Source organism: Agelaius phoeniceus, chromosome 20 (assembly GCF_051311805.1).
Source record: "Agelaius phoeniceus isolate bAgePho1 chromosome 20, bAgePho1.hap1, whole genome shotgun sequence".
Lineage (NCBI taxonomy): Eukaryota > Metazoa > Chordata > Aves > Passeriformes > Icteridae > Agelaius > Agelaius phoeniceus.
The window spans coordinates 892299-907224 of record NC_135284.1 but is presented as its reverse complement, the minus strand read 5'-3'; the positions used below and the strand labels follow the sequence as shown (position 1 = coordinate 907224).

General features: G+C 48.4%; 1 protein-coding gene across 11 annotated transcripts in view; it reads right to left on the bottom strand.

Annotated features, from left to right (window-relative positions):
* Nucleotides 1–14926, bottom strand: part of MSI2 (musashi RNA binding protein 2) — a 200867-nt gene that overhangs the window by 185644 nt on the left and 297 nt on the right. For 10 of the 11 annotated variants that reach the window (XR_013184893.1, XR_013184894.1, XM_077188823.1 and 7 more), the window contains exons 2-5: nucleotides 14879–14919; nucleotides 14669–14750; nucleotides 14217–14301; nucleotides 10011–10052 (exon numbers count right to left, since the gene is read on the bottom strand). Coding sequence is in view for 8 of the 11 variants with exons in the window: in XM_077188823.1 (XP_077044938.1) it covers nucleotides 10011–10052; nucleotides 14217–14301; nucleotides 14669–14750; nucleotides 14879–14919 (250 nt within the window). In the remaining 3 variants the exon portion in view is untranslated. Of the gene's footprint in view, nucleotides 1–10010; nucleotides 10053–12284; nucleotides 12355–14216; nucleotides 14302–14668; nucleotides 14751–14878; nucleotides 14920–14926 lie in introns of those variants that run through there. The other variant, XM_077188828.1, reaches the window with a different exon arrangement.

Here is a 14926-nt window from a genome sequence, read left to right as displayed (position 1 = left end):
AAATCACCCCCAAAGCATTACCTTCTTATGGCTCAAAGCAGCCCCAGACCATGGTAGACTGTCTGTGAGGAGACCACAGCAGCTCTGGCTCCTACCACCTCCTCCAGTGACTGCCCTCAGCAGAGCACACAACTACAACCAGACCTGGGGTTGATAACTGCTTTCAGGTGAGGGACACACCTGCCTCATCAGCAGGGGAGCAACGGTGAGGTTAACTCAAATCACCTGGGCCCCATCCTGGCCTCACCCAAAAAATGCCCAGCCTCTGCACATGCTGCTGCTGCTGCTTCAGCTGCCCAGCCACCAATCACCTCTTCCTCCCTCTGCCTCTTCACAGCCCAGAGCACATTTTCACCTGCATAACCAGCACCAATAATCAGCCAAGAAATTCAGGACTTGCTCTCTGATCTCTGTTCCACCTCAAGAAGTGCTTGGCAGCTTCATTTGCCTGCCTTGATCCAACAATCGCCAGTTCTCAGGAATGCAGGACAAGCAGGTGCTGCTGCCCTTCTCTCAGCTGGAGCCAATTTAGAGCATTTCAAGGAAACACACCAAGGCACTCCTCAACCACCAAGGGCTGCACCTGCCCAAGACCTCTACGAACATTAAGAAGCAGCAAAATTTGTCTGACCATGTCCATGTAAGAAGTTTACCCTGCCCCTGCATTCCTTCAGCTGCAACCAGGATGAAATAAGATTCATGAGTAAGGTGTTCTGCAACAATACTTGTCCTCTCCTACCTGCTTCTCTCCCCATCACTTTCAAGTGAATTGACTCTTTATGTTACTTTCCACACACTGCAAGAGATCAGGATTACACAGCACCAGCTGAATAATGTTCTGCTCACTCTATCATCAGCTTCATGCGTTCAGATGACAGTGATGGGGACTATAAAGGCACCAAGACAGATAATCACTGCTTATGTCTGCAATTATAGTTCCAATAAAGCTTCTTCATGGCTCTTTAGCACTAAGGCTTTTGGACTGGTAACTGAATTGTTTTAATATTTTTTTCTATTCCCTATTTTGTTCTTTTCCTATTGCATATACATGCTTAATCGAGAGAGGAGACAAATGCCTCTACTAAAACATCCACTGGAAATACCTACAAAAAGAGGTCCAAAAATCTAAACTGACTCCTTATGACTACCACAAAATCAAAGCCATGCTCACAAAACTTTGGGGGAATCATAACCGTGGAAGACTTTCAACTATCATTGTATTTGATGGGGAAGATTAATGACATAGTGGCTGTGACCAGATGAAAAAGAGAGGGGAAAAAATAAAACACAGGACGATCACAATTCCCTTCTCATACATAAACTGCCAGGCATGTCACACAGAGCCTGCTGCTTCAATCCCAGCTCCTGGGATTAGGTGAGGCAGGAGTTTAGAGCACAAAAGGTGCTGTGGCAGGAGATCCCCATTGCCACCCACCCCTGGGGTCCCAGGTGGGCTGGAAATGCCCCCAGGCAGGCATGGTGGGGGGACAGAGGCTCAGGATGCTGGGGCAGCCTGTCCCCAGAGCTCTGCAAACACATCAGGACAGGATCCCCATCTGCACAGGACTGGGACAGCACGGCACCATCCCTCCCAGCTGCTCCCATGGGCACCCAGAGGGGAGTGGGCACGGCCTGCGGCACAAAGGAGCCAGCCAGCCCCCAGAGGAGCCTCTGGCATGGCTGTGGGGAAGAGCAGCCAAGGCTTATCTGGAGGCAGAGGCCCCCAGGACACCTGCAGTTCAGCACGATTCCCCTCTCCTCCGTTACTGAGGGCAGCCCTCCGAGCCCACCACAGTCCTCTGGCAGGCTCCCCCCTTGCCCCCAGCACTGTGCCCCAGCCCCCAGGCTGGTTTGCAGCCATGAGACCAGCATGAGCCATAATTCATGGCACCAGCTCCCTTTCACATGCTGTGGCTGTGCATCCTTATCTTGCTTCCCCTCCCTGGAGCTCGGAAGTGCCGGCGCACGCAGGAGCCTCAGCAGTTACAGCTCCTGCCTGAACCAGAGCACTGCCACTCCAGGCAGGGCCTCCCTCACCAATTTCACAGTCAAAAGCCGTTAAAAACAACAAAAAACCCCAGGTTAACCCCTCAAAGACAAGTGGCATAAAGAGCTGGCAGCGTACAGTGCTGCTCTGCCTCCCACACTTCCTCCCCAGCCCAGGGATGCTGCCAACATCCCCTCAGACAGAGCAGCCGTTCAGTGCCGCACCAAACCGGGCTCAGGAAGCTCTGTGCCACGCTGACATCTCTGCAAAATCCCCTGCTGCCCTTCCTCCTCTGACCCCTCATCTCCAGCCTCAATGGCAGCATCAGCACCAGGCCCACAGGGCCTTGGTTGGGGTCCTACACGCTGTGCCAGGACCACCAGAGTCCGACCAACAGTGACTCTGCTGCCTCAGCTCCCAACCCCAGCCAACAGCAGGACAAACCCAGCCAACAGGGGGCCTGGGACATTGCCATAGCAGGTTTAGGAGGGGTTTTTTCACCAGGCAGCGTTTGAAGAGGGTACAGTTAAATGTTTGGTGTGTGCTCAGCAGGCCAGCAGCCGTCCAGGGCCGGAGTCTCAGGGCTGACCTACAGAAAGTGACTGGGGAGGAAGATGAGATGTTGGTGCAAATCAATCAAAACAACCCCAAGCACTTTACAGTAGAGACTGTGAGGAGAGGGAACTCGAGCTGCAAGAAGCCAGCAGTTTTTGCTGTAGTGGTCTCAGGGCTTGCTCAGTACTCACAGGAGAGATCTCTCAGGGATCCTGAGGCATGGCAGAGAACAAGACCTGACACCACCCAACACAGTGGCTGGTAGCAGTCCCAGACCGAAAGGTGGGGCAATACTCCCCATCCTCAGAAAATTCCTATCGTATTTCCCATCTCAGCATTACCTTTGGATTTCTTTTCCATTTTTTCTGTTCCCTCCCACAATTCATTGAACACACCATGCTGCTTCCTATAGGCTCTGCAGGTCTGCCAAACACAACAGCAGAAGTAGGCGAATTTCACCGGCAAAGAAACATCTTTACACTCATTCCCACACTTTGCAAACCTTTGGCAAAAGGATAAATGCTCCATGTACATATGGAGCCCTGCACACAGCTCGGGCTGGAGCAGGGAATCACACCAACACAGCTCTGAACAGAAATGACTGATTACACAGCCAAAAGGATAACAAAACAGGAGCTTCACTCCTTCAGCAAGCACTGCAGAAGAATCCCTGGCAACATCCCCTTCATCAACACCTTCTTCCAGCAGTGCAACAAGCACCAAACCTGCCAGTGCTGAGGGCTTGCAGCTGGCAAGCTTCTGCCATAAACCAGGCCCCTGACTTGAGCAGCATCTCCCAGTCCAGTGGGATTCATGGAGACTTAGCACACCCAGCACCCTCCTTCACACCACACCACACTGCCCTTTGGGAAGATTCCTGAGCAGTGTTCATCCAGCAAGTGGTTAAAGCCTCCCCAGACTCTCTATCCAGCAGGCATTCTCTTTACACCAGCATTCATGAAGCTCAAAGTCTTGTCTGCACTTCACAGTCCCTATTTTAAATAAATCCAAACTTCAAAACCCCTCTTCACCCTATGCTCCTCACCTTCCCTTTGATGCAAAACTGACCCACAGAACAACATAAAAATGAGCTCTGAGTCAGGCATACTAAAACACTGATTAAAACAGCACAGCCCAGGTCTGGGAGCACTACAGAGGAATTCTGTACCCTCTGGGCCACGCCAGCACTCCCAGGGGCCCAGCCCTGAGCCACGAGGGCTGGAGCTGCACCAGGACCCAAGGAGCCCTGCCCAGCCCCATCCCACAGTTGTGTGGCACACACGAAGGAAAATAAAACCAGGGGGACTTAACTTTGAACCCTGGGAACTACTTAATTCACCAGATATTAGTTTCTTTCCCCCACCCCACCATTTTTCCCTCCCACCTGCCAGGCCACCTCATTACTGTCACTCTGCATCAGTTCTTGCTACAGTAGTTTTCTTGGACCTTTGCCCCTTCAGTCAGCTTGAAACCTCTTCCCTATTGTACATCAGAGTCAATGGGAAATTAATGCAAGTCTTTGCTGGGGGAGGGCAGGGCAGAGGCACTTTCTGCTGCTGTCAATACTTCTTTTCCTTCACCCTTCCTGCCACCTACACTTCACCAACATATTAAGGAGCCTTGTCTTCATCTCACTGTGCTCGCTGAGGTCTCTGGGATTATTCCTCATGTGCAGAATTGCATAAGCCTTAGCAGGGTCCTTCTTTATAATACAAAGTTCCCAATCTTCATTTAAGCCCACTCAGTCACAACAATGCACCCAGCTGCAGATGTCCCAGCACGGGGAATGACTGAGCAGGGGAGAACAACTTCCCAACATTCTTCAGATTTTCTCTGCACTCAAAAAATAGAAGCAATACTTTCAACAGGAGAGCAGTAAAATGCCAAAGTTTAGAAGTAACTTATTAATACCGCATGCTGATCTGGCTACAAAGTTTCACAGTAACTTTCAAATTACTCAGCAAACCACAATTTCTGCAGCAGTAATATCCTAAAAATCATAGGCCACGTTGAACACTACTCACATAGTTTACAGAATTATTCCAGTGACTAAGGCAAACAGAACGTGTGATTTCAGGGCTAGAGACTAAATTAAGCTTCAATAATGACTTTTTTTTTTAAGTCTGATGCCACACTGACCTGTAATCAGTTTTTTGAGGAAACAGCAGAATAGTATTTTCTCGTGAGTGAGATCCTCTGGTGGAGGGGGGAATATGAGAGAGATAAAACTGCCTATCTGAAGGAGAAGTGATGGAGCTGACCATATACAAAGTACTGTCAAATACACAAAGTAATCTTTTAATCTTTTCTGCTACGGGCTTCACAGTTCAACAAAGCATTTAATAACGTGCTTTGAGCCCATGCTGATTCAGCAAAGCACTTACCCACATGCTTATGCCAACTTAAGTATATGCTTAAGTGCTTTCACACAATAGGGGCAGAGAAGACTCAGGCCCTGAGATGAACCATTTTCTGAAACAAGCTGGTTTTCCCTAAGATGACTGACTATTTACAGCTTCTCTTCACTTTATAGCATGACCCAAAGTGCATTTGAAGAGAACACTTAAGTACAACTGAAAAGTCAAATAACTCTCAGGAGCAGCAGGACCCAAGGTAGAGCTCAATGAACTAGAATTGTTCTTTGCTCCTTCTCAGCACAACATACATCTTGATGCACACATCCCATCTTGCCCTGTTTCAGTGGCTCTCCTCTAAAAATAAGTTCCAAGTTGCCTTTAATGCTCTGGATTTCACAACATTTATGAGACTATCACCAGAGTCAACAGGCTAAAAAAAGAATCCATTAGCATTAACTGGCCTGTCACTGGCAGTGACAAATAAATGAATTTGATGGTTTTAGATCAGTCATTAGTAGACCTACCCCCGGGCTGATAAAGGCTCAGCACTTTGCAGAGGAGATGTACTCAATCTGGAAGCAGAGGGGATGCACAGGGGTGTTAGCATGCTGCTCTCCTTCCATTTCCCTGACCTCCCTACCTCAGAACCTTTCCTGGCATTTTCAAGTGCACAAAAGTCACCTGGTAGATGCCATTAAAAATAATCCAACAATTCAGGAAAACACAGGCAATGTAGAACCTCCTTTTTTAAAAAAATCCCAGGTCAGACAGTGTTCAATTTTAATTTTTAGTTAGCAGCATGTCAAAGGGAAGGAAAGTACATTAGGACTATTCCTAACATGAAAGACATCCTTAGGCAATGAGAATGGAAATACAGACATTTTAACAAGCACAAGACAGTCTGTGGGGATTCAGGACAACATGAACAATCTACCTGAGTGATTGGGGAGAAGAAATACATGTTTACATCTCCAAAATACAGCAGGTACAGAAATCCAGCTCAGCTCCTGCTTCTGACAGAACTCACTGCACTCCACAGAAGGCCCTGCACAGCCCCTTCTTCCTCTGGCTGTGACATGCAGGGACAGAGGTCCCCCTCTGCCACAGCACAGAGAGCACAAACCCCAGCCCACAGACAAGGGTTCCTAAACCCTGACCCTCCACTGCCTGGGTTCCTAAACCCTGACCCTCCACTGCCTGGGTTCCTAAACCCTGACCCTCCACTGCCTGGGGCTGCGTTCACTCAGACTCTGAAACTTTTCCACTGGCCCATCCAAGCCAGAGGGAAGCAGATTCCAGGAGCAGCTTACCCTGCACCAGGGATCCAAGACACCCAAACAGTGGCCGTGGACCACCCAAAGAAATCCCCCAGACCATCTGGGAAGGACTTCACTCTGCTCTGCACACAGATGGTACCATGATTATCATCGAGCTACTCATCCAGGCCTGATGCCAAGATCAGGAAATACTTCCTCTCTTACTCCACCCAGACCTGCAAATGCAGGGGAATCTAAAAAGAATCTTTAAAAATCGTTGGGAAAAGGTCTGACCTTGCTGCTCTTTACAGCCTGGTGGGGAAGGAAGGGTGGGCAGGAAGGGAAGAATCCTGAGTTCTGCTACTGTGTCCAGTTCACTCTCTTTTGAGAAAAAAAAAAAAAAAGAAACTTCAAAGTCTACCTAACACCTAAAATAAGATGGGAAGTAGTAGGACTAACCTGGAGGAGTTTATAGGCAGAAGCAGGGGAGAAAACAAACAGAACTCTTGATTTTCAAGGTCCATCATTTGCTTTGGAATAAAATCTCTCCCTGCTACTCTGGCTGAGGCTTATCAGACAGCCAAGGGACGTCACACCCCACCCACAGCTAACTTAATTGGAATCAGACATCCAAATCCACTGGTTAGCTTTAAAACACAATCCCAGGTTAGCCTGGGTGCTATCCCCAAAGGCCATGCCCTCCATTTGCTGCTCTGGAGCAGGCAGCTCCCCAGTCCCACGCCAAAGGAGAGCTGCTGGCACTGCCTCCTGCCCAAGAAGGACCAGATGTGCACAACTGCTCAGACAGTGCCCAGCAGACAGGAAACCCAGCTGGCCACGGGCACCGCGTGGATCCGGGGCTGGCTGGGGCACAGGGGGCCAGGACAGTCCTGCACCAAGCCCTGTGATGAATATTCTCCAACCCAACAGAGCAGGCAGGCTATGTGTAATAGTGAGTCAATTATTGTGGTCTTCAGTATTCTAAAGGGGGGTACAAAACTCCTGGCACCCCATCACTGCTGCGTTTGAAGGACTTGTTAAATCAGCAGAGTTACAAATGATCTCCTGTTACAGAGTGCCTTCCAGCACTGGAAGCAAGGCAGATTTTTATCAAGGAACAGCAGCCCCGAGGAAGGAGACATATATTCACCAGAAGCCCAAGGAGCTCAACCCTGCAGCAGATTTCCTGAAACAACAGCTTCAAGGGGTGCTGGCCTTCCCAAGGAGAGCAGGATTGCACAGCCGGGAAGCCAGGGGAGGCACTCAGGAGGGTTTCTGCAGGCTCATTCTAAGGAAAGCAGGGAAGAACGCTGGGCTGTTCCAACCTGCCACTGCCGGCTCGGGAGCATTTGCATCACCAGAGAGGTGTGAAAACCCGAAATAAAGCGTTTCACTGGGCTGGGGCTGGAAAGGGCAGGGCTGGGCAACTCCACTGATCGAGAGGGGAGGAACAAGTGAGTGTGGGCTGGAAAAGGCAGGGGCAAAGCCCAGCTGTAAGGACAGGGATGGATGATGGATGGATGGATGGATGGATGGATGGATGGATGGATGGATGGATGGAGGCACGAGAAGGGGGAATGCACCCCCAGCCTTGCTTCACCCCAGCCCCCAGCACTGCCAGGAAAAGCACAGGAAAAGAAAAAACCCCAAACAAATCCCCATTTTACTAAACATACCAGGAAGGAAGATTACTCAGGGAAAAAAACCAAAACAAAACAAAACACAAATTCTCTCCTTGCACCTAGAGAGACAGAGACATTTCATTAAATGCCATTAATCTCCACAGACCCAAGCATTAGCTAGTTAATTAGACTAAAGTACAGTCACATTTTAACGCTGAGCATTCGCTATTCAACTGGGATAAATGAACAAGTAAAGTCCAAAACCTTAATTCAGTATCTAATTAAAAGAACAGAAAACAAAATATTCAGATTATGAAATGGTTGCCAGAATAATACATCGTAATTGATGTAAAATCTGCTCTTTATTGCATCTGATTTTCTCCAGTCTCCAAATCAGGCTGTTTTCAATCTTCAGATTTTTTTCAAGTGCCCCGTAGAAATCCCAACACTTTAGAAAGGACAACTGTGTAAAAAGCAGCAGCAGACACTGCTGACCTCTCCAGAGAGAGCGAGCTCCTGCTAAGAGTGGAATTTGATGTCCATTCCAGCATTTGCCCCACGCTTGAAAGATGTCTGTTACCAAAAAACAAGGGAAAAAACCCCCTACGTGTAGAAAAACAAAACCCCCTTTGTCAATACAACCTGGTTTTGCATTCTTTAACGCAAAAATTTAAGTCACTAATATGCTCAACACAAAACACATCCTCATTTTTTTAATTGTTAGAGAAGAAATCACATGGGACAGCTTAACAGCTCTGTTGTGCCCATTACAAACTTCTCCAAGTAACACTGTAGAAACAGATAACTGGCACTGAAGACAGTTTAAAATGTAAATTAACCTTTAAAAGGTATTGGGAAGGGGGATAGGCCCATCAAGCTCAAGATCAAAATTCTGTTAACTTTAAATTGTATATTACAGAGGGCATCAATCCAACAACATAATCCAGAAGCCACGAGCCCCACACACTATAAACTCTTTGCTCAGTGCAGAAGCAAGCCAGGCACACTATTATTCACCAATAAGTAATTAGATATGTCCTAGGAAGAAAAGAACCTCTAAACATTTGCCTACATTAGTCTGGTTTAAAATTCTGCGAGTAGGCTGTTGGGGTTTGCTCTCTTTCTTTTTTAAGAGCTCCCCAGCACCTCTCCTGTGCCATGCCTGGGGGTTTGAAATGACACAGGGTTTTTCCTGGATGCCTGTTTTGTGCAATTCTTAACATCATGGTTCAACACACCCAGTTACACTGCTTGCTTTCATGAGGAGCTGTATGCAATAACAGTTCAGGCTTCTGGTCAGGTAGTTTCCCACCACCAACTTTAAACCTCTCTTCCTTATTGACTTGCATGTACAACTTTGCAGCCTTTTTCTCCCGTTGTTACCAGAAGACTGAAGTTACCCAAGATGACAAGTGTGTACACAAGTGCCATACATCAGTTAAATTAAGTTTTTCCAATAGACTCTCAAAAACAAATTTAAAAAAAGTCAATTGCAAAAGTTTTCTTTCAGCCTCTGGCTTTCAAAATCCACACGCTGCAAGTCTGGCTTTGAAACTGATTTGTTTTCATTAGGCACAACCTAAAGAGCAACAAGCACTTGTATTCCACGGGCAGCTCCTGCAGGAGAAACGGCACCAGGGGCATTTGGAGGGAGCGCAGGGGCACAAGGGCCTGGGTCCCTGCAGGTCCCCGTGCCACGGCCAGGAGCGGCCACTCCATCGCCAGGCCACTGCTCCGGCCAGCCTGACCAGCTGGACACTCCTCACAGCTGGACACTCCTCACAGCTGGACACTCCTCACAGCTGGACACTCCCAGAACAGCCAGCAGCCCCCAGAGCCTCACCAGGAACTGCCCTGCGAGCCTTACACACAACTCCGCACACATCTCTTGAGTTACACAAAAGAAAATTTGCAAACAATGAAGGCAGAGATAGATCCCCATCCATCACAACCACAGAACTGAAAGCTCAGCTCAAAACAAGCCTGAAGCCTGCACTTAATCCAAGCACTGTTCATAAACCCAGCCCGGCGCCCAGGCACCGCTCCCGCTGCCCAGCCCGACCCAGCAGCTCTGCACGGACCCAGAGCAGCCTCCTGGGCCTCAGCCACGCACTGACCCCCCCAGCAGCAGCTTTAAAAGCTTTCATTGCCAATTCCCCGGCTGAAACCCGAACTGCCTGGCAACAATGATTCTCTGTGTGCCTGAAATCCTATTATCGATCCTCCTACTTACCTTGGGCTGTGCTCGTCGGGGAAACGCAACTTTAGGGTCAATCTGAGGAAAAAGAAAGGGGAAATCAACAGGGTAGCTTTGGTTGTCATTTCACATTATTTTGATTTTAAATCACTGAATTATTAATCCCTCATTTCTCAGGCTTGCAATTCAGCACACCGGGTCATCCAGAGCTACTCTGGAAATGATAGGTCACAGTCTGGGTTTGTCTGGGGAGTTTGGCAGGGGTGGGGAGATGGGAAGACAGGAAGAAAACACCTGTCCTGCACTTCTCCTCCATCATCTTCTGGGCAGCAATCCCCGTGGGTGCTCAGGGAGCTCTGGACCACCACCAAAACTGCATGTTGAGGACTACCCACATGCCCTAGAGGTTGCACAGAAAGAGGGCCAGCATTCCTGACCAACATCTTAACTTGGTGGCTTTGACACCTGCCCCTTCCTGCACTTGGGTTTACAGTTACTTCTTTTTTTCTGCTTTGTTTTGATAACTGACAGGCAACACCATACAAAAAAGGAAAGCAAAGTCAAATTATTCACATTTCAATTATTAAAACTGAAACATTTGAAGGACTAGAGTCTCCTCCATAGTAATATGCCCAACTGATGAGATTTACTCACTCTCAAAGAAAATATGTGAGCAATAGAAAGCTCCAAAGGGGCATTTCTGGGCTGGGGCGGGAAGGGAGGGGAGTAAGGTACAAACGAGTTTCATGTGTGTAAATATACACGCACTGAACTCAAAGTAAACAACTTCCTAAACAAGGTTTTCCATTAAGGAGTTACTCGAACTATCCATGTATGAAGCACGTCACCACAGACAAAAAGAAAGGGGGGGAAAAAAATCCTTGCTTTACCCCCCTGGCCTGTTTTAAGATGCAGCGTTGGCTCCCCTTGCGCTGCATGAATTAGCACGTCCCCTCTGCATTCCCAAATGCTAATTCTGCAACCCCACACAACTTCCACGGGGGTCATCTCTAAAAAGGGACTCCTCTCTCCCATTCAAAAATTACACGAAACCAAAAAGGCACCGCCGCAGACACAAAGAAATGGCAGCCGGTGGTGTTGGGAGGGAGCAGGCAGCTGAAGGCTGGATGTAAACAAAACCACCAGACCTTCCACCAGCAGCTCCCCTACATCGCCATACAGCGCCTGGGCGCTGCCGGCTTCGCTGCCGGCTCTCAGCAGCACCTGCACACAGGCATCTTCCACAACAAGGGTCTGGAAAAGGATGTGCTGAAGTACTGGATCCTACCTGAACCGTGCAACCTGCAACTGCTTTCAGTGCTGTCCTTGCCTGTGCAACCAAGTGATGCCACTAACGCTGGCAGTGTTAAGCATATTCAGGAGGACGGGCTTTTTTAGAGTTTGGGACTGGCTTTTGTTGTGTTTCTCCCCCCTCAAGCAAACCCTGATGATGAAAAGGAGATGCTTCCATTTGGTATTGTTATTCCTGTGGTGATAAATATTCCTGTCACTGCTAAATAACCACGGGTCTCTCCTAAAAAGCAGTTTTACTCAATTAATTTGTCAAAATGGGAAATACCGCAGACATTTGATGTGCAACTGATAAACTGATTTGCCTCTATCAGATACAAATGTTGTACCTTTTTTAGGACACACCTGAGAAATGAGCGATTACATGCCATTTATTGTTCAAAAAGCATAAAAAGTAAAATTATTTATCTAGAGAGCTAACCTTTTCATAGAGATTAACATTATCTACAAATATATTCAGCACTGACTAGGCATTTGTCTACTGGGGAAATACAACAGGTACGGATTTTCCACAGCAATACCCAAAGGTGGAAAAATATGCACTTTTCTACGTTTGCTCCAAACCTACAGGTTTTCCCACCAAAGAACACCAGGCCCACCAGAGGGACATCACTGCAAAGTCCTGCTGGTAAAAAGCTGGGAGAGCCATTAAACTCCAAAGCAACACATTCATTTTTGAAGGTCAGTTCAAAGAGCATGGAGTCCCTTGCACCACAGCGACAGATTTTCTAAAAGAACTGAATTTTCCTTCCCACAACCTTTTGCATAAACACCACCAGCCTTTGAAAACAAACACTAGCAACGAATGTGGCAAATCCATACCTTTTGCATAACCCTGTCAACTATTTAAACAACAACCAAAAAGAAAAAAAAAAAAACAAAAACAAAAAACCAAAGTTCTACCAAAAAATTAGTTAGTTAGGTACAATTCTACTTACTGTATCTACAAGTCCTCTAGGAAATGACTATAATACTATTTCTGATATGAATGGCCATTACCTAAACAAAGCTTTTAACGTAACTGTAAACAAGAGCGACGTTTCCATGCCAATACCCAACCGATCTGCCTCCTGTGCTGAACGTTGAAACAGAGTCAAATGCCTTGTTATACTGCACAACAGTTACTACAATACTCTACAAATACACGCCTGAAAGGACCTGCCTGCCTCCGTGCTTCACTTTTAAGCTGAATTACTGATTCTAAGGTCAGTTTTGTATTTGGATTGATTCAATCATTATCACACAACCAAAACCGAGGCAGATTTGCCCCAGTGAAGCTCTTCACCCCTCCCCCAGAGAAGAGCAAATTAATACATTGCAGGGACTAGACTGTGATACAAGAAAAAAGCTGGGGGAGGACCTAATTATAGTCAGAAATATGACAGGGTGTCCTCCCATGATTTTTTTTTTAAACTCTTGTTCAAGATACTGTTTGCCTTTGTTCTTCTTATCTAAATTTATCTTTAAAAACACATAGAGAATATAGCTGTACATGAAAAGTACGGCGAGTTTAATTTCAGGAGCACGGTTGAATCAGTTATCTTACCATATCTGATTAAACCTAAAATCAAATTATTAAGGCATGTGAAAGCATGGGCTTCATGTTCAGGCAAGCCCAGCAGAATCTGTAGGTCGAATTAAAACACTAGATTCCACCTGCTTCTACAAGAGCTTTAGGCTTTTTGTTTCCATATAAATTACATTTTTAAAAAAAACACATCCTCATGTTTGCTCCCTGCTTCTCCCTTTCCTCATTGAACTATAATCTCGCACACACACAGGCACCCGTGAGATGTTGCAGCACCGAGACAGGATTGCTCCTAACAGCAGGCTCAGGTTAAAATAAACCCCTTAAGCCCCAGAACGCCGCCTGTAAACCCCAGTGACAGCAAGGAGCACGCTCGATGTGCCCAGCAGAATGTCTCTGCAGACAGCTCCCTTCCCAAAACACAGCCCCCTCCAGAGCCAGCAGCACCAGAGCGCTGATGACCTCTAGCAGTGTCCTTCCCCCCTCCCCTCCCAGCTCTGCCGAGGCTCAAAACTACAACCAAGTAGGAGGCACAAAACTTCATCTTTTTGCTTGGCCTTGCTCACAGGGAGAAAACAGGGCCCAGAGCTCCACTTGCCCGACACCTTTTGTTTGACCCAACACTGAAAGCACCACAATGGGGCAGGGGGCAAACTCAGGTGTGGAATTTTTGTTTAAAAAACCCCCTAAAAATGTAATGTTTATTAAAAAAAAAAAAAAATCAGCTGCATCTCCCAAGCATTTTTTTCCTCATATTATGCACTGGAGACTGAGCGCAGCAAAAAAGCTCTGGAGAAACAACAACACATTAAGACTTGTGCTTCTCTACCACATCCACTCTCCAGCTCTTGCAGAGCTTCCCATAAATTACCGCGTGCATTTCGCCGGGGCCCTGCCATCACAGGTGAGGGGACCTCTCCAAAAAATGACTTTGGGAAATGACACGAGCAGCAGCAGCTTTCTCGGTTTGACAGTAAGTCACTCCCACCTTGAAACGCGCTCAACAATACATAAATAATCAATCAAAAGAATCACAAAGTTCCCTGCAGAAAGCACGCCGCAGCCCAACACCAAAAAAAGTTGGATTTTACTCCACGGCTTTTTCAATGTCACCGCTCAATAAAATATAAGGCCGGGGGAGGAGCCAGCGGTCGGTATGGGTGAATTCCGATTTCAAAAAAAAAAAAAAAAAAAAAGAAAAAAAAAAAAAAGAAAGTTACCGCTTTTGGCAAGTTAAAACGCAGAGTCTATAAAAATATAAAGGAAAAGCCGAGGCACGCAAGGTCCCGGTTCAATGACAGCCTGGCACCGCCCGCGGCACCGGCCCGAGCGGGGCTCGGAGCGGCCGGGTCGCGTCCGCGGGTGCGGGAAGGGCGGCGGGCAGCCCCCGCAGCAGCACCTACCGTCTTGGAGTCCAGCTCGTGGTGCGGCTGGGCCAGGACTTTGTCTACACTCGCCGGATCCGCGAACGTAACGAACCCGAAGCCTCTGCGAGAGACAAAGAGCGAGGGGATGGCGGGGGGGGTGGGGGGGGGTGGTGATGAGAATTAGAGCCAAAGGGAGAAGTCATAAAAATAAACCGCTGGGTCCCCCTCCTTCCACTGCCCTCCCCCGAAGCCTCCGGGAGCAGGGGCGGCCGGCTCCGACCCCCGGCCCCTCTCCGGCTCCACCGGCCGCTTTGTTTCCTGCTCCGGGCTGGAGGGATGCGGCCGGGGAGAGCCCTCCCGCAGCGCCCCACGCGTGCGGGGGGATGCGGGGCTGCGATTCTGGGCCGGCACCGGGGGCTGCGGGTCCACCCGCCCCGACCGCAACTCGCGAAGTTTGTCAGCCCGAGCGGGGTGGGCGGCGGTTTTACCTGGAGCGCTTGGTGGTGGGGTCCCGCATGACCATACACTCCCTAATTTCTCCGAATTTGCTAAAATAGTCTCTAAGGCTGTCTGCGGAGAGATAGCAGAGAGAGGGAGAGGAGGGTCAGGGATGGGGGGCGCGGGCAGGGCCCGGCCGGCGGGACGCGGCCCACGCGGGGCGGGACACGCGTGGGGAGGGGGCGGCGGGCGGGGGTTACCTGGTGAGGTTTGCCAGCTGAGGCCGCCGATGAACATCTTGCTGGAGG